The 20,130-nt window shown below is 28.9% G+C and overlaps 1 protein-coding gene across 9 annotated transcripts; it reads right to left on the bottom strand.

Moving 5' to 3' along the window:
- Positions 1-12,916: 12,916 nt before the first annotated feature.
- Positions 12,917-19,420, bottom strand: LOC110659336 (serine/threonine-protein kinase Nek6). 9 transcript variants are annotated; one of them, XR_009147550.1, is made up of 16 exons: positions 18,960-19,181; positions 18,630-18,755; positions 18,133-18,199; positions 17,323-17,388; positions 17,107-17,153; positions 16,629-16,674; positions 16,464-16,544; positions 16,333-16,375; positions 16,180-16,229; positions 15,849-15,930; positions 15,726-15,775; positions 15,531-15,604; positions 15,313-15,364; positions 14,051-15,230; positions 13,744-13,821; positions 12,917-13,284 (listed from the first exon to the last, which is right to left on the bottom strand). XR_009147550.1 is itself a non-coding variant. In XM_058143796.1 (15 exons), exons 2-14 carry the CDS (start codon positions 18,746-18,748, stop codon positions 14,058-14,060), a joined length of 1,950 nt encoding a protein of 649 aa, XP_057999779.1. In that variant the 5' UTR covers positions 18,749-18,755; positions 18,960-19,181; the 3' UTR covers positions 12,917-13,284; positions 14,051-14,057. The 9 variants fall into 9 exon arrangements, 8 of the variants coding, with proteins under 8 accessions (XP_057999779.1, XP_021672915.2, XP_021672914.2 ...); XM_058143796.1 differs by lacking the exon at positions 13,744-13,821; XM_021817223.2 differs by lacking the exons at positions 12,917-13,284; positions 13,744-13,821; positions 18,960-19,181 and adding an exon at positions 19,401-19,420 and having other exon boundaries at positions 13,866-15,230.
- Positions 19,421-20,130: the final 710 nt, after the last annotated feature.

The following is a 20,130-nucleotide window of genomic DNA, read 5'->3' as shown; positions in this document are numbered from 1 at the left end:
CAGTCTACTGACTGCTCCTAAAATTTCATTAGTTTGCTAATTTATCAGAGCTGCTCAACTTCGCACAAAAGGACAAAATAACGGCTATTTTGTCTTGGGCAATGTGTATAACGTTCCAAAAGGGTTTCAAACGGTCTAAAATGATTTGGGACTATAAATACACATTCTTTACTTCATTTACACTTGATGAAAGCCTACATTTGAACTCCAACATTGATTTTTCATTTATTGCTTTCATTCAAGAGCTTTAAAGATTTTGAGCTTTCATTGGCAAATCAACTCATCTCTTCTTTATAGTTTGATTTGTATTGAGTAAGAGTGAGTGTTACAATATTGAATTGCATTTAAGAGAGGTTGTACAAGCACCTATTGAAGCTTGAGAGAGAAAGTGCTTGTGATAGCACTTGTAAAGGTCTCAAGCTACCTTGGTGAAAGCTTGGTGTTGAAAAGTTGTAAAGGGCTTTTGGTCTCTTGCCTTCAAAAGAGCAAATAGTGGAGACAAGACTCAAAGAGGATTCTTTGAGAGAGTGGATGTAGGCTAGTTAAGCCGAACCACTATAAAAATCATTGTGTTTGATCTCTCTAACCTTAACCTCTTTACTTTTGTGCAATTTAAATTTTTTCTTATATACATGATATTGAATGTTGATTGAATAGATTGAATTGATAAATTTGTGGACATATTGAGTGACTTGAAAAATTAGTTATATATTGTATGATGAATGCTTTGTCAAATATTGCCATATACTTTGATTGAGACTTGAATTGCAACTTAGGAACACATTGTTGAAGCACATATTACTTTTATTTTATATTGAAAAGCACCTAGTTGAACAAAGCCACAATTTTTCATTAGGCTACAATCAAGGGCCGAAAAATTGTTAAAGTCCAATTCACCCCCCTCTTGGACTATTTTGGGACAACATACAGCCTATCAGAAAGAGAATTCAAAATAAATCCTTTGCATTGAACTTCATCCTCTTTATGTTTCTTTCGAGATGTTGTGATTGTTGCATCCTCACTATCAGATGGTTTAGGAATTTTGGGCAAACTGTCACCTAACAAAAATGCAACACCCAATTCAGTAAGCAAAAATGATAATTTGTCCTTCCAGCGAGTAAAATTAGTTCTATCAAAATGCTCTTATTTGAAGACATCAGAATTGACAATTTTGTTGAAAGCAGAATCAGAAACACAGGTACTAGAAGCCCCTATTGTTGTTTAATTCCCTTGAGATTGTTAGAAAATAATAATAATAATAATAATAATAATAATAATAATAATAATAATAATAATAATAATAATAACAATACTAATAGATTTTGATCATGTAGTCACTCTCTTTAAGGGAATTATGCCCCCACTATGTTGCTGTGGGGTAATTTGAGCATATCCCTCCAGGATAACAAAGCCAAAACAGAATTCTGGACAGTAATTCTAGAATTCTCCTAAGAACAAATTAAAGAATAATAATGTTGATTGTTAATAGAAGTGAAGAGAAGAAATAGAAGAGAAATAGATAATTAAAATTTCTATTCAAAAAACTACAACTATTTATAAAGCATTTACAGCTCTTTTAAATAGATATAATAATTCACCTTGTATCTATTAGAATAATCATATCTGTTTACTTGCAACTTTTATAATAGATACAATGATTCACTTTATATCTCTTAGAAAAATTATATTTGTTCACTTATACATTTTAAAATAGAACAATTACATCAGTTCATATACAACTCTTATAAAAGATACAATTATTAATTATGAACAGCTTCTTTTGATACCTTTTAATAAACAGATATAATTATTTTGATATGGAATAACTTTTATATCACTAACTATTTATATCACAAGATACCCACTTTTTCTTGGTTAGATAAGGGAAAATATACAAAGAAAGGAAAATAAGGATTATAATGCTTTGGATATTTTCTTTTTAATTCAGGGAGAAAATTAAAAAATAAAAAATAAATTCTTTGAATTTTTCGTTCATATTTCTCGTGTCTTTAATAATATTACGGTAAAATGATAATAGAAGAAAATAATACTATTTTCTTTTTAAATAAGAGAAATAATTATATATTTTTTTATTTTTTATTTTCTATTTATTCAAACACAGAAAAAAAATAAAAGATAGAAAAGAAAATTTATTTTCCTTTTATTATTTCTATATTTTTTCTTCAAAATTTTAATTAGTCTTCATTTATAATAAACTACTTTTTAAAAAAAATTAAATTCTCGTAAAATTAATTAAATTAAATTAAATTTTTATAAAATTATACAATCCAAATAAAAGACAGAAGGTGAAGTGGATACTTCAATTTCATAAATCATTTGATGTTGCAGTCTGAGATTTTGTGCGTGCTGCTGTGGTCGTTGGTATTGGTCGGTCCACGGAGTCGACGACGGCCGCGTAGGAGCCTGACATTAAGCAAAGACGCAGTTGGCATCTCATTGTTAGAGTGGGTTGGATTGTTTCTTTATGGAGATGGGAGGCCTCACCAAACTCATACGCATTGTTTATGAAACCAACACATGATCAATCTCTGAATCGGTGTACTGTCCGATTCACCTGTCTGACTAGTTTTCTTTTTTTTTTTTTCTCATTTGGTCAAAACTTCATCAAAAGCAATTTAAAAGTTTAAAAAAAAAATTAAGTAAAAAATTAAAAAATATATATTTAATTGAATTAATTTTAATTTTAATCAGTGTTAAATGTCATGTTTAATCCAAATTTTAAAATATTAATTACAATAAAGCTACGTAAATAAGCTGAAAGAAGAGTTAAAGAGTTACATTCAGCAGAGCTGTTAACGCTTGTAAAATTTTATAACATGTGCCTGTTTACCATCGAGATTTGATAGTTAAAATTATATTATTTTAGATATTATTAAAAAAATAATTTAAAAAATAATTTCTTTTTTTATTTCTTTTTCGTCACCAACTATTTATTAAATAATTTTATTTATAAAATAATTAATAAATTAATAAATTAATCTAAAAATTTAATAATATTTTTTATAAAATTAAATTAAATTAAATTTTAATAAATTTTATAAAAAAAAATTAAAAGTATAATTATTTTTATAAAAATATACATAATAATTACTCGGTTAAAGAGGATAGTAAAAGAAAGATGATGGTAGAGAATCCAACAACAGCACCAGAAACGGCGAAGAAAATCCATGTCCGGTGTAGTGGCCAGCGCCATTTGGGCTGACGCTGTAGCAGCCGATGAGAAGACAGAAACCATGAACAGAATCATAATCATAATGGCTCTGCAAGAAATAGGAACTTGCTTCATAATAATTACTGCAAGACCAGGGAGCATGAACCCTGCTAGCAGTTCAAATCGTTCATTGTCCTGTGAGAAGATGACGCGTTTGGCACTGTCTAATATCTATTATAGTATGTATGGCCTCGTGTGTGGACCAGCAGCTCACTAGTTTTTTTACTCCAACATATAAAATACTTATTGTATATATTTGTCATTAAATTTATTTATATATTTTTCTTTTATTAATTTTTTATATACTTAAATTCATTTAATTTTATATATTTTAATTAATAATTTATATAAAAAAATTATTTTATTAATAATTTATATTTTAAAATTTTTTTAATTTTATAAAATATTTAAATTCTATATTATTTAAAATAAAATATATAAATATTATTATAAAAAATATATATTTTATATTTATTTAAATATTTATATAAATAAATTTAGATAATAAAAACTCATCATATAAAATTCAAATCTAAACTAAATATATCATGAGTATTATTTTTTAAATTTGAACTTGTCTTATTAGAATTTAATCAATTGAGTACCTATAAAAACTCAATCCGTTGTCATCTCTAAGAGAGAGAGAAGGAGGAGGAAAGGGAGAGAGATCCAAGGATTCATTTGTAAATAGTGGCAATTTTAAGAGACTAATTTATGAAAATACAAAGACATATTTCTAAAAATTTATAACATTTGGAGCCTAATTTGTTAAAATATAGGGATAGATTTGTAAATAATAAATATTTCTAGGAACATTAAAGTAATCCACTCATTATTTTAATAGTTACAATTTAAAATTTATGTTTTAATTATTAATTTAAAATTTTTAATTTAATAAGACTCACTTATTGACATGACTACAATTAAAAAATATTTTTTTTTTTATCGTGCCATGTAAATATTCTTAATATCGTTAATTGTTTTATCACCTAAGTACTAATGATGTAATTCTATATGTTTCTCTGGTTTTGAATATTAAAAGCATAAAATCATTGAAAAGAAAAAAAAATCTCAAATTTTGAATATTAAAAATGTGAAATTACAAAATATTTAACACTTTGTTTGGATAGTTGAAATTGAAAAAGGGAAAGAAAAGAAAATAATTCAAGGAAAATAATAAGATATCCACTTTTTCTTGGTTAGATAAGGAAAATATACAAAGAGAGGAAAATAAGGATTATAATGCTTTGGATATTTTCTTTTTAATTTAGGGAGAAAATTAAAAAAAAAAAAAAGGAATCGGCTGAATTATAAATTGTAAAATTACATATGTACTCTTTGATTTTTTGTTCATATTTTGTGTGTCTTTAATAAAGTTACCATGAAATGATAATTAAAGAAAATAATACTATTTTATTTTTAAATAAGAGAAATAATTATATTTTCTTCCTTTTATCATTTCTATATTTTCTCTTCAAAATTTTAATTAGTCTTCATTTATAATAAATTACTTTTAAAAAAATTAATTGAATTTTTATAAAAATATACAATCCAAATAAAAGACGAAAGGTGAAGTGGATGCTTCAATTTCATAAATCATCGATTGGGCAGTCTGAGATTTTGTGCGTCCTGCTGTGGTGGTTGGTATTGGTCGGTCCACAGAGTGGACGGCGGCCGCGTAGGAGCCTGACATTAAGCAAAGACGCAGTTGGCATCTCATTGTTGAGTGGGTTGGATTGTTTCTTTATGGAGATGGGAGACCTCACCAAACTCATACGTATTGTTTATGAAACCACCACACGATCAATCTCTGAATCGGTCACCTGTCTGCCTAGTTTCTTTTTTTCTCCCCCCATTTGGTCAAAACTTCATCAAAAGATATTTAAAAGTTTTAAAAATTTTTTAAAGTAAAAAATATATATTTAATTGAATTAATTTTAATTTTAAATTTAATCAGTGTTAATTGTCAAATTTAATCCAAATTTTAAAATATTAATTACAATAAAGCTGCTACGTAAGTAAGCTGAAAGAAGGGCTAAAGAGTTACATTAGGCAGAGTTGTTAGTTAAATTAAATTTAACTTGAGATAAGTAATGATGATGAAAGGAATATTGAAATGGTCCAAATTTTTAGATTTAGTTTCTTTTTCTTGGGTAATGAAAGTAGATTAACACTTGTAAACTTCTGTAACATGTGCTTGTTTAGTATGGAGATTTGAGGATCAAAAATTATATTTTTAAAATAAAAATATTATTTTAAATTTTATTAAAAAATAATTTAAAATTTTATTTTATTATTTTAATTTTTTATAATTAAAATCTATTAAATTTAATTTTTAATTAATATATTTAATATATATATATATATATATATATATATATATATATATTTAATAACAGTTCTAACTGCAATACTAAACAGAACTATAATGACTCAAGAAAATTAACATACGGCGAATACATATATGATTGTGATTATTAAGCAATGATCATTATCAATTTTAATTTATTATGCATTTTTTTATCAAAAAAGGATTTAGTGAATTAAATAATAATTAATTCATTATATGACTTTTTTTTTCTCTACATCTTTATTTCTCATTGATATTTATAAAAATAATGTTGGTGGATTTTCTTTTTCTACCTATTATATTTTTTTTTCTCTATGAATGAGATAATCATTTCTTTTTAATACAATGTTTGTATTATGCACAAATTTAATAAAAATTAATTTTTTTATATTTAATTTAAATTTTAATATTTTATTTTTTATTAATTTTTTAAATATTTTTTATTAATCATTAAAATTTATAATATATAACTATAACACTCTTTTTTAATATTTTATTTTTAATATTTACATATTCAATTTAATTTTTTTAATAAAATTGCAGTTTTTTTTATCACTTTTATAAAATAATATCCATAAATTACAAATCAATGGAATGTATTATTTTATTTTTCAAAGTTGTAAATTTAATCTAATTAATTAAAAATAAATTAAAACATTAATATAATAATATTAATTAACAAGTCAAGCAGTTCTTAGTGTCCCATGACAACTTTTAAGAAAAACTTGACCTGTTTTATAATATAAATATATCTACACAAAATTTTGATTTTATTTTTAAAGTTCATATCTCCTTTTAGTTTCATTTTTTTTTTAATTTCCAATACATAAAGAAGAAAAATTCTTAGTTTTATTAATGATAAGCACCCAATTACATTACAATAAGAAATTGAATAAGGAAAAAAAAAATAAAAAGGCAAACCCAGCAACCATATATATAAAGCCATTAATCTCCAATATACAAGCCCTCAAGAAGAGAATGGAATATCACATCCCAACCCAAAATTTTTTATTTTTTAGTGTAAGAAATTAAAGGGCAAAAAGAGATACTATCATAGAACAACATGTCAAAGCCACAGAAACCGGCAACGCCAACGCAGCTCCGGTATCCATTCCCGGTACCGGAGAAATATCCTGTGCCATTACTCCACGAGTATGCACTAATAATGCCGCCACAACCAGCATCACCATGTGAGCAAATGAAGCTCCAAACTGTGCCATGCTCTTACCAAAATTTTTGGTGATATAATTTTTAGAGAGAGGGAGAGAAGGTAATGGCTAATGACTAATGGTCAATAGTATATGTGTGAGGGATATTGTGAAGGAGAGTAGTATCAAACAATCTATTTATAGGCAGTGAATGAATTTTTTTTCTTTTTTAAGTAGGTGGATGAAGATTTTTTTTTTATTTTTTTAAATTAATTAATTTAACAATTGATTCTATTATTAGTTGTTATTTGTAATAGATTTTCGATTGCTAACTATAATTGATTTATTAGTCTTATGCTAATCAATTTAGCAATCGATCTCATTTACAATCGATTAAAAAAATATTTAATTTTATAATGTTTTTTTTAGTTTTATAATGTTTATATTTTTAATTTTATAATCGATTTAGTAATTAAATTCATTGCAACAGATTAAATTAATTGTTAAATCGATTAGCAATCAATTTTTATAAATCAATAATCGATTGAATTAAATTAATATGGCTTTTTTTAAAGCAGTATGATACTTATGTGTTCAATTTTATGACAAACTTAGACAATGTCAAACTGATTTAATTTTAAATTAATTTATAATATAATTTATTTTTTATATTAATATGACTTACATTAAGACTTGTGGGAGCCACGAAGCAAGGATTCATATAATACGAAGACTACAAAAGTGATGGTATATCCTCCATATAATTGGAACACGTGGATTTTATGACTTTTTTGTTTGACGTGGCATTGGTCAATTGGAATAAGTATCATCTTCTAGTGTGGAAGGTTTCATATTTGGTTTTTCGTGGGGTGTGTATAACTCGCTTTCGCCAGCATAGCCAGCGTGGCGTAATGGATGGATAGACGACCTTCTAGATACGGACGAGAAGACTGAGCAATTTTTTATTTATTTATTTTTTTTTCAAATCTTGTGTTAATATAATAATTTTATAAAAATAAAAAAAATAAATTTTTATAAAACCATTTCAATTCTCATACAGCATTATACGATTATGATTTTATCTGAATATCAGGTGAAAAAAAACTCTAAAATAAAATAAAAAATTATTTAAATAAAAAAATTAACATTTTATTTGAGAAAATAAAGCAAAATAAGATTTTTAAGGTAAATTTTTATTTTTAAAATAATATTTTTTTATTTTTTATATTATTTAAAAGGAATGAATTTTTTAATATATTTAAGATTTTTTTTAAAAAAGGACACTTTCCTATTTCATTGATTTAGTAAATAAAAAAAAATCTCTAAAGCCCTTACTGATTTTTCCCAAAACATATATAATAAATAAATTAAAAAAATTAAATTCAACTTTCAAATATTATTGTTATTAACCAACTAACTCTATTTTTAAAAGTTAAAAAATAAAAATAAAAAGTGTCAAGTTTTATTTTTTTTATTTATTCATTATGAAATTTATTATTTTTATAATAAAAATAATAAAGTTATTTTCTGCTATATAACTCATTAATAAATTATTAATTGTTATATTAAATCTCTATTTAAAAAATATTGTTATAATTGTTTGTGTCAAAATAATTAATTTTATTTATTAATTATTTTTAAGTTCTTACAACCGTTTGATTCAGAAATTAAAAAAGTATAATTTTATAATTGATACATTTTTTATTTGATACTCATATATTTAAATTATTTGCTAATTAAATTGTTTTTACAACAACTAGCCACAAATAAATAAGAATAGAATATGAATGAAGCATGATATATGTATATATATATATATATTGAAAAATCAGTTAAAAAAAAATTGAAAAGGAAAGGTGGGGTGTCAAAAGGAGAGGTGAGAGGTCAGCTTTAGTAGGGGTGAGCATTGGGTTCGAACCGATCAAATTGAACCGAGATTAATTAAATTATAAAATCAAATTTTAAATTTTAGAAATCGAACTGAACAAAAATGGCTTAAAAATCGAATCGAATCAAATCATTCTATTTCAGTTCGATTCGGTTTAAACATATCGGTTTTGATTTTTGATTGATTTTTTAATTTATACTTGATTTTTAAGTTATTTGGTCTAATTTTGACTTTGGTTTGAACCTAATAACCATTAATCAATGAAATTAAACAATTAATATATATATATAATTAAATATAATTCATAAATTTCTCATAAAAATAAATTAATTCAAAAATTGATTCGGTTCAATTTGGTTTGATTTGAATATATAAATTATTATTCAGTTTGGTTTAATTTTATTGATTTTTTTCTCTTCAAAACCGAACCGAACTGAAATAATCGAAATTTTTATAATATAAAATCGAATCAAATTGAATTGATTGAATTTTAAAACCAAATCAATTAAATCGAATTGATTCGATTCGATTCAATTTTTCGATTTGAACCAAATTCTGCTATAAATGTTAATTATTAGTGATGAGAAGAAAAAGTTGGTTGCCATGGTAAAACAGCAATAATTGCAAAAATTTTATAAACCAAAACTAATTCTTAAGTTACCTCTTTTTTACTCTTGTGGAACTTTTTCGCTTTTTGGGCCACACCTCCACCATCCACTCTCTTGCTTTTCAATGACTTGTCATTATATGAAAATATAAATATAAATATAATTAAATTAATAATTTAATTTGTTTAAGAAAATCACAAAATCATGAATAATTAAGACTCATTGAAAGCTAATCAGGGTACTCCTTTGGAAAGCTCTAAAGTTTGAGTTTTTTCATATTATTCACTTTTATGAAAAAAAAAATTAGACTTTTAATTGCATTCTATTTCACATTTAATAAAACATATAATTTAATTTCTATACTTATAAAAAAAGTTTAATTTAGCTCATTTTTTAATTTTTATCCAAATTAGCATAAAAAATTCAATTTAAACTCAATTTAATCCAAACATTAAAATTTATGGGCTAAATTTTTTAATTTCTTGATTTAAATAAAAAATCAAAAAGTTCAATCTCTTAATTTTGAAATTAAATTTCTTGATTTCTTAATTCAAACCTTGATTTTTAGGCAAAACTGAGTTTAAATTGAAAATTTTAAGTTAAATTAGATAAAAAGTTAAAAATTGACTAAATTAAACTTCCTTAAGCTTTAAGCCTTTCATATTTGAACTTCATAAAAATGTAACTATTTAACTCATGTGATAGGCGAATGCGCAAATGTGATTGGTATGTTTTTTAACTCATCGTTACACTTTCATAAAATCTAGAGATTTAATAGTTCTACTTTTATAAAGTTTCAGTGTTAGATGAAGTACTCTCTTCGTCCCACAAAGATAAATTTATTTTTATTTTCACATAAATTATGAAAATATAGTCAGTGACAGCGCCACAGTCATAATAGTGAGTCAAGCCTAACTACACTCATAGTAGTGTTAAATGAACCCACTAAACCATTTTTTCTCTCCATACATTATATATTATTAGCTTTTTTGACACCATAATTAATCAAAGGAAAAGCTTATTTGATTCCACAGAAAGTGTCCAGAAGCTTTTTAAACTCATAAAAGAGTATCCAACTAAATTTTCCCTCTCCCTCCGTCGTTCACTGCTCTAACTTTCTCTATTTTCATTCCTTCTCTTAATCTCATCAAGTTTTGCTTGGTTCTTGTCATTCCAAGATTAAAAATCCAACACAGTAAGTACGAAAAGGGCATTTTCTTCAATGAATATTGTGAAGAATTGATTGCGCAGTGGAGTGAGCGATCAATTGATGAATGATTGTCTAGTTATTAACATTAAAAATTATGTATTTGATAATGTTGACAATAAAACGATTACTCAACGGTTTCGAAATATGAAAATTTATCGATGACAATTAATGTTATATATGTATTTATGTTTGAATGAAATTACTTAAATTGCTTCATTAAAAATTAAATCATATGTATTACTATATTATTCTTAGAACTAATAAATTTTACTTTTCAATACATATTAAATAAAGATATATTAGTAACTAAATTTTTATATTTTTTAAAATGAAAGTGGGCTATAATTTGAAATAAATAAATAAAAAGTAAGCTTATTTTTATAGGACAGAAAGAGTACCACTAAAAATATTACGTTCATATATACAGAGAGTAGGGGAGAGTAGTTTTCGGTTTAAACTGAAAAACCGAACCGAACCGATTAATTCGGTTTAATCAGTTCGGTTTTAAAATTTAATCGGTTTGGTTCGGTTTATAATTTTGATAATTTTGGTTAATCGGTTCGGTTCGATTATTTTCATAAAAAAATCAAAAAAATCGAACCGAACCGAAATTATTAATATATATAGGAAATCAAAAAAGATCGAATCAAATTGAATCGAACCGAATCAAACCGAACCAAAATCAAAGAAAACCGAACCTAACCTTAAGATTTTTGAGTTTTAATTTCTAATTTTTTTTGTTTTTATGTTTTTATTATTTAGATTTAATGTTAAAAATATGAAATTTTATAAATTTCGGTTTGATCGGTTTAAAACCGAACCGAACCGATATTTATCGATTCGATTCAGTTTGATTTTCTCTTATCAATTGGTTCGGTTCGATTTTTAAAATTTTTAATTTTCGATTTTCGGTTTTATCGGTTCGGTTCGGTTCGGAACCGAACCGACCGTTTGCACACCCCTAATAGAGAGAGAGAGAGAGAGATGTTTTGACTGATTCAAGTAGAAGTTAAAAAATTTTGCACCACAAAGCCAATGGGACAAACGAATGACACCAATAATTACCAATCTTTGCGCAACAAACATTAACCTTTTTTTTTTTTTTTGAATAATCTAAATATAGCCATAAATGATCATTATAAATTCCTATTCACCATCAATTCTTCAGATCTGAAAAAAAAAAAGAAAATAAATAAAATCGTTTAAAGAAATTCGAAGAATATATAAAATAAAAACCCTTTCTTCATCTCCAAGGCAGGTCTAGGCCTCCGTTTTCATCATGGACATGAAGAAGATCTCCTTTTCTGTCCTTGTTGTTGCTGCAGCCTTTATGAGCGCAGCCTTGACCGCCCACGCCGCCGAGGGTCCCACTGCCGCGGGCCCCACCGCTTCTGCTCCATCCGCCACCAGCGGAGTTGCCTTGACCTCCCCGGCTGTCGGGTCTTTGATCGGAGCTTGCCTTTTGTCCTTCTTTGCCTACTATATGCAGTAAGCTTATTTAACAGGGAAGGAGACGGCAGGATATATATATATATATATTATATATTGTTGTATTTATATATAAGATAGAAATGTATTAATGTGGAGTAGAACAATTTGCTTGAAGGAAGGGATTGACATGAGAAGAGCAGATGATGATTGATTATTATAAATCTTTTTAATTAATTTCTTGAAATATTTTCAGTTTCTTGCAAGAAAAATTACACTGAACCAATTGTTTCATTAATTTCTGTCCTGGTAGACTATTACTAGCTGATACATTGCAACAAAGATAACCCACATCCATAGGATCAATAGAAATTAAACAAAGAAATTCCAAAACTAATCAGAATGTACTCCTCTACATTATTAATGTGATTGTGAAAACGTGTAATTTTCTTTTTTTTTTAAAAAGCAAATGAATATAATAATAATATTTTACGTAATTCACCCTTCTCAACATATAATTATATTCACGTACATACCATTTTTTTATTAATAACGATTCATAAGATATATGAAGAGCTCAAAGCTGTTTCTCAACTCATATATAAACCCATTACATCAAGTGATTCATCTCAATCAAGCTACCACTTATGGTAAATACAATAGTTTGTTCATTTCATTCTCCTTTAAATATAACTAATATATTCACTGCTGTTCATGAAAGTCTTTAAACTAAACATGCCATTCGCCATGAAGGATGTTATTTCCACATAAGCAATAGTTGGACAATGTGCAAGAGTCTCTTTCTCTTGAACTTTATGTCATTTCTCTATTAATAAGCAAAAGTTAAATAACCTTCCTTTTCAGGGGACTTATTTATAGTGTTAATCTCCTTAACACTAATTTATAAGGACCCTATCTACAGTATTAGTTAGCCCATTAGAAATAACACTAAAGGAATACTATAACAACAACAAAAACTATACATTAATTTCAAACTAGTTAAGATAAAAAATATAGATATCTTTTCGCCATTCAACTCTGTTTGAAACTAATTTAGCATTAATATTTAAAAATTGTAAATCTTTCAATACTACGTTGATCCACGTTATGTATTACCAAACATACATCTTATCATCCCCATCTATACCACATCCTTTGGATGCTAATATTTGCTCTTAGACAATATAACTTAATTACAATTCTATAGAATTTAACTTTTATTTTGTCAGGAATTCTATAGTTGCATACCCTAATAGACCATTATTCATTGAAGGTACTTTTCTTTGTCACATACCCTAATAGATATATATTACAGCCATCCACTGGAGGTACAACAAGGTGTCTGGTTCATAGTGGGTATCCTATGTCATAGGAAAGATCTGGTGATCCAATGTGGGCATCCTCTGTACGGCGGAAGAACCTGATACCATATGCAACAGTATCAGGACATTTTCTGCTATGATCTCGCAATAAATAATGAGAACTATGACTTATCAAAACAAACAAAAATGATTTCCCCATTATGCTATTCTTAGCAGAGTGGATGTCCATTTTCCTCGTGTGAATTATGCTTTACCTACTATAACTACAGAATATAAATGATGAAAAGTGTTTGTAGTTCAGAGTTTGTTGCATTGTTTTACTCACAAGGGTGAACTTGGTCTAAGTTGTTTAAGCTGCAGACACCAAAAATCATGCCACCGCACCATGATTAAAGCATCTGCATAATGTTTGGCATAGCCCTCATAGGAATGAGAATCCAATGATCGAGTGGGTGTCTTGACATAGCCTATTTGTATCTCTTAGAACTATCTAACTGCTATCTTACACATTGACAAAATAAAAATGATGAAAAAGAAATCAAGAGTTTATTTTGCACCTTTAGAAATTTCCGGTGCACCAAGAAAAGAGAAATTGAGCATAGTCTATTTGCATCTCTTAGACCTCTAACTGCCATCTGATCCAAATGAGCACGCATCTCATACATTCATAAAAATGATGGGAAAAAAATGGGGGGAAAGGGGAGTTTATTCTGCATCAAAGCTAGTAGTGAGTGAAACAAACAATAAACTATGTTTATAAGTTATGCCCTTCAATCAAACAACACTCTTGAAAAAACACATTTTCACGTCAACACAGTTTATAGACACATATTCTCACTGTAATAATAAATTATCGGCAATCACCTCATATTTAGGTCCCTCCATTAAATTTATGTTGCGACATGAGACTTTTTGTTAACCAAATTGCTGTTTCTCTAGACGAGACCACTTCTTCCCCAAATGGCTTTAACACACCGGCAAGCTCATCAATTTTGTCCTGTTTAAGTAGCCGTGCACATAGCTCAAGCAAAGACTCTAGAGCATCAGCTCTTTGCTGTCCAGGATTCTCCCACTCACTCTTGGTTTCATCACCATGCATTGCAGCTAGTGCATTAAGCAATGAAATTTCACTTGGTGTTGGTACCCTCACCCCATAAGCGTCATCTTTCTCCATATGGATAGAGAATTTATTCTTATCTGGTTTTGCTCCGATTTCATCTTTGCACGGAAGGATATCATTACTTTCGGATGATAAGTATTCCATATGAGTTCCTTCTGTGTACACATCAGGGCTTTCTGGTTTCTGTAAACGGCATTCCGACTCTGCATAAGGTTTATTTATAGGTGACTCTGAGCTTTTATCATCAAAGGAATCAACTTTGTCAGTGCAATTTAGACCAGGAATTGCCAATTCCCTGCTATCTGCTGCTGTCACACCCTCTCTGTCTGTTTCAGCTTCTTCAACAACTTTTTGGTTGCAAACAGTTAGTTGATCTTTTGCAGTGACAAGTTTGACATTAACCTCTTGCAATTGTTGAAAATGCTCAGATGTGGTCTCTTCTTCACGTTCAGAATTCCGTGAGTTCTTCAACATAAACTCAATTTGAGTGCTATCTTTTTGAAGTAGACTGCTAGAGTCAACTTGCTTATCTCCATTGCAAACACTAGTTTCAGAACCAGAGGAGCTGTCCTTTGGACCAGTCATAGAATCTGATATTTCCACAGTACAGCTAGTAGGATCAACCCTCTTGGTCTCAAGGTTGTCTTCTGCACTGGATGTTGATGTTGGGATGTCAATGTGGGGTTGATTGCTTTGTTGCACTACACCATTTCTCTCAAATGGATGATCATTTTCTAACTGGTTAAGTGGCCTAACTTCCCTATCCTTGTTGGCTTTGCGACCATTAGATTTGCTGGACAATGATTTTCTCCTTGTTTTCTCCTTTGAATTGTTTATGGGCTTTATTGGAAGTAATGCAGAAGAAGCATTGCGGCAACGAAGTAAATATGATTGCAAATGAGGATGTCTTAACAGTTCTGCAGCCTAAATGTCAAGTCATGCTGATATTAGAATGGATTATGGGGTTAAAATTAATAGATACAAACTATAGGCCAGTCAAACTCACTGTTGGTCTGTGTTCAGGGTTCTTCCTCAGCATGCTCTTAATAATTTGTTTCCTGTGACATGGAACTCGTCACACATATTTAGGTCATTAAAGTGAATCAGATGTCCATTATTCATGAAAAAGAAAACATGTCGCACAACTTTATATGTTAAAAGAGTAGACAAATGATATGTGCCAAGAAATCACTTGTGTTTTTCATTTATGAAGAAAGTACTTACAGTGAGAAGGAATACACAATTGGGAGAGGAGAAATGGTGGATCTGTTTATTTTGTTGATTAGTCCAGCCATATCCTGTTTGAGTTATTTGTTTAATTAAGGTACTTGAAATTCATATTGAAGCAAAGTACAGATTATTTACCAGTAGTAAATGGGAGTGATACTATCTATATATACAATTCAGGCTTGTACTTACAGGAGCTCTAAATGCTGGATGATGAGCAGCCATTTCAAACATACAGCAGCCTGAGACAGCAGGAAGATGTTACTCCTAAAGAAGAAGGAAATTTGAAAAACTTATAAATTGCAGATTTCTTACCAAGCGACCATATGTCAGATTTGTAGCCATAAGGTATATCTGCTAGCAGCTCAGGACACATGTAATTGGGAGTGCCAACAACCTTGGTTACACATGAGGCATGAAAACCAAAAAGATGTGAACTAACTTATCAGGGGATAAATAGCTCTTAAAGTCTTGAATCAACATTGTATCACAAAATAGTTTTATTGCAAGCATGAAATATATTAGAAATTTAAGCAGAAAGTTGAAACAATGGAGTGTTAAGGCAGAAAAGCCAGAGATAATGCTTTAATTGACACACTGAAACAAAATAAGATGTAGTGTGCATAAGATATATTCAAGTCCATACCGAAGAAGCAAGGTCTTCTGTGTTAAGCAGCTTTGCAAGTCCAAAGTCACCTGTTCAGTCCATAAAAGATATACAATTCTTAGAAGACAATTACGATAGGGAAGCCAAACCTGATGAAGATCCTTCTAGTTAGCAGTTTTTTTGCCTTCATACCGAGGCGAACATCATTGTCCTTTGTAAGGAATATGTTGGAGCACTGGGATTGAACAAAATTATGTTTATGTAAGAAACAAAACAATTCAAAACCTTTCCTTCATTGCATAAATCAATGTATAATTGTGCACCTTAAGATCTCTGTGAAGGACACGGTTAGAGTGTAGGTAGTCCACAGCTAGCAATAACTGAGTCAACCATTTGCAGAGCTTCTGAGGAGCACAACACAGTAACTATGCTGATAAAATGAAGGAACAAATAAAGAACTCTGCTTATATGAAAATCTTAAAGGTTACCTCTTCAGGTAAAAAAATGCCTCTGGCCTTCTTTATAATCTCAGCCCTGATTGAAGGACAGGAAAGAAGGGGAAAAAAGGTTCATTCAAACTTAATACTGTGTTCTGATATGCTTTTTTATTTTTACCTGACATGTTATGATTGATACATATATACATGTCAATTTTCTAGATGAAAATTTTAATTTGCTTTAAGTGTCTAGTGAGACAAGCATATAAACCTTTTACTAAACAAAGACAACTGTTGTCAGGAGGGTTCTTCGCTCAAGAAAGAAAAAGGATCCATATAGCTGATCTCAACTAGTTTGGAATTAAGGCTTATTTCTCATTGTTGTTTACAGATAGTCTGCTCTGAGCTAGTGAGAAGTGACAGATTGAAAATATTTTTTCTGGTTCATTTCTAAAGCATGTAACATTTTTAACATTCTGACCCAGCCAAAATCAACAAAGAAAATAATATATAATTCATGGTAACTTACATGTCTCCACCTTCACAATAGGCCGTAACTATGCATATACAACTTCCCTGCATAGCAAAGAGATGCATGAAGTTTTTTTTTGTAGCCACAGCATACAAAATTGTATAGAGCCAATGACAGTCTAAAAGCCATTGATTATTCCTAAGCCAATGACAGTCTAAAAGCCATTGATTATTCCTAAGTCATTGTAAAGAAATTATATGTTTAATTATTTACCTTGTCCACCCAAGAATCTTTATACTCCACGATATATGGGTTATTAAGTTTTGCAATCAAGTCCATCTGCATCACAAATCATGAAATCAACCATGTTTTCTTCAGATCAAGTTATGCTCATATTTTGAGCCAAATACATTGTTTAATAGAAACAACTTCTCTTTGTTGGTGTGAAGAAGGAACATCATCTTTAGTTATTTTTCCCCTCAAAATGGTCATGCTTGAAAGTTAAATTCTTGGATACTTGAAGACAAAGCTCTAAACCAAAACAGGATGGTCATATTCTAGTTATCAATTCCATCCTAAAAGTGAAAGCTGTGCGTATGATCATCAATATTAAACATCCAGCATATTCCAAAGGCAGAAGAAGTTTCAACAATGTAAATTATTAATATTTCTACAGCAGCAATCAGACCAGAGGAGAACAAGCGATGTATTAAATTTGCCTACATAATAACATCAGGAAAAAGTTAGCAGTAAAATAGCATATTTTTGTATTTTTGGTAATTTAGCATGAGCTTTCATGGTTTCAACTTTCAAAAGCTTAGATCAAGGTATTGGAGAAGAGATTATAAGAAGAGGTCTACAAACAAACACACATGATAGAAGCCATAGTTGGATTTCTAGCAGAATGCAGTAATAAATAAATAAATGATAATTAATCCTATAACCAATATCATGGAAGTATCTAAAACCCAGTTCCAATCTTGTTCAAACAAATAAAGAAATGAACAACAAATAATTCATTGCTCAAAGAATAATAATAATAATAATAATAAACTCTAAAATGACATGGTTAGTGAAGTTGACCTCCTGGTGAGCTGTTTCCTTGAACTTCTCCGTCTGCTTGGCCAGGCGAATCTTCTTCAAAACATACCTAACAGGAGGAAAAAATGCCAAGAAAAAGAAATCCCAAAAATCAATGAGCTAACGGACAAAGAATTGTGCCGACAGGACCACTACCTACCACTGTGAATCCCAAAACCACAATTTTGATTCAAATACTTTGTGATTGTAATTCCAATCAATTACTATAACCAACCACAAGAATGCTTACAATTTCCTTCTTGAAAATTTTATTTCATACATGTCCACTTCAATAATAAAATAGCAAAATCGGTTCACATCCTTCAATTTGTCAAAACCCAGAAATTGAATATTTCTGGAGATTGATACACACCACATGTATTGGATATATAGACATAAAAATGAAAATTTTTAATGGTTATATTCAAGAAGATCCACAGAGATAAAGAAAGGAGAAAGAACATGAAGAAACAAAGCTTATAAAGAAATCAACTTCTTACTTCTTATTCTCAGCTTTATGAAGAACAAGAAAAGCAGAACCAAAAGCTCCTCTCCCAATCTGTTCTATGACTTCATAATCTTCCATTTTGGACTTGACTTCGCTGTTATCTGTCTCCATTTAAAACCTTCAAGACCCAAAATCCAAGAAAGTATTAGAAAGTCACAGCTTCTCATAAAGCTTAAAAAGAATCAAATTCGTAAATCTTAGCCATTACAAAATAAAAGACAAGTTTTGGGGTTTGTGGGTAAGTTTTTCATTGAGACTTCTAATTCCCAAAAAAGGAGGAAAGAAGAGAAGAACCAAGAAAGGGAAAAGAAAAGGCTATTACCAACAGCTAGTAGAGCAATAATTAATTAGCGGGTAAGCAAAAGAAATTGATGAGAGATGAGTCTAGAGAAGAGACTATTGAAGTAACCCTGAAACCATGAGAAGACGCCTTATAGGGTGAGAGACAGAAAGTCGAGTAAAGCTATGTTTCATAATTATGGGCTTCCATTTTCCAACTTGAGGGAGGGAGAGAGAGGACAAAGTCAAGTATTTGGCACTGCACTAATATGATAGAAGTAAATAAAAGACTTGATGACTTACCAAAAGTACAGAGAAACAGATGGGAATTGATAAAGTGGCACTGCACTAATATGATAAACTAACGAAAGACTTGATGACTTACCGAAACAGAGAGAGAGAGAGAGAGAGAGAGAGAGAGATGGGAAGCAGAGTGAAGAATGTGTGTGATCGATGGGCAGCACACATATAAATATGTACTTACTAATATGTGATTTGATAATTCACCAAATAGAAAATGAGAGAGAGAGAGAGAGAGAGAGAGCCTTTGCTTGCATTTACAGATTCAAGGGAGATCAGATCACTCATGCTGTGGGGGAGGGAATGTTTCATAGCATATAGTTGTGATGTCATCATCCTTCCAACTTAAATAAAATACAATTAAATTAAATTAAAACAAAGAAAAATACCCAATTAGAATTTGGATTTGTAGATAACATTATTAGTAGGTAAGCAACCTTCACAAGTGGTTGTGCTGTTATGAAGTTTGGTTTTTGGCTAAGGAAATCAGGAATGTCTTTTTTATTTTAACTTTGTTTTAACACCAATAGTGTTTTATCCTATCATATTTTAGAATCTTTAGGCATAATCATGAGTTTTCATATGCTTTTATTGTGGCATAATCAAAACTAGTAATTAGATTCTTTTAGGGTACTACATGTCAAATTTTTAATCAAACCAAAATTGTGGCCAGATCCCCTTTGGTGGACCAACACCAACTACTGTAAGGGAAACACTGTTTGTTATTGTTCAAAGCAGCTGTTGTAAAAATAATATTTTTAAAAGATAATAAAAATTAATTTAAATTGAGGTGTGGCATGTTTTAATCATAAAAATAATTAAATATTTTTTAAAATTATTATGTTATTCAAATTTAAAATATTATTTTTTAAAATAATAGTTAAAGTGAGCACAATAGTTGCACAGATTTTGAT

Source organism: Hevea brasiliensis, chromosome 3 (assembly GCF_030052815.1).
Source record: "Hevea brasiliensis isolate MT/VB/25A 57/8 chromosome 3, ASM3005281v1, whole genome shotgun sequence".
Taxonomy (NCBI): Eukaryota; Viridiplantae; Streptophyta; class Magnoliopsida; order Malpighiales; family Euphorbiaceae; genus Hevea; species Hevea brasiliensis.
Note: the sequence above shows the minus strand (reverse complement) of the source record. Positions and strands in the feature narration are given on the sequence as shown.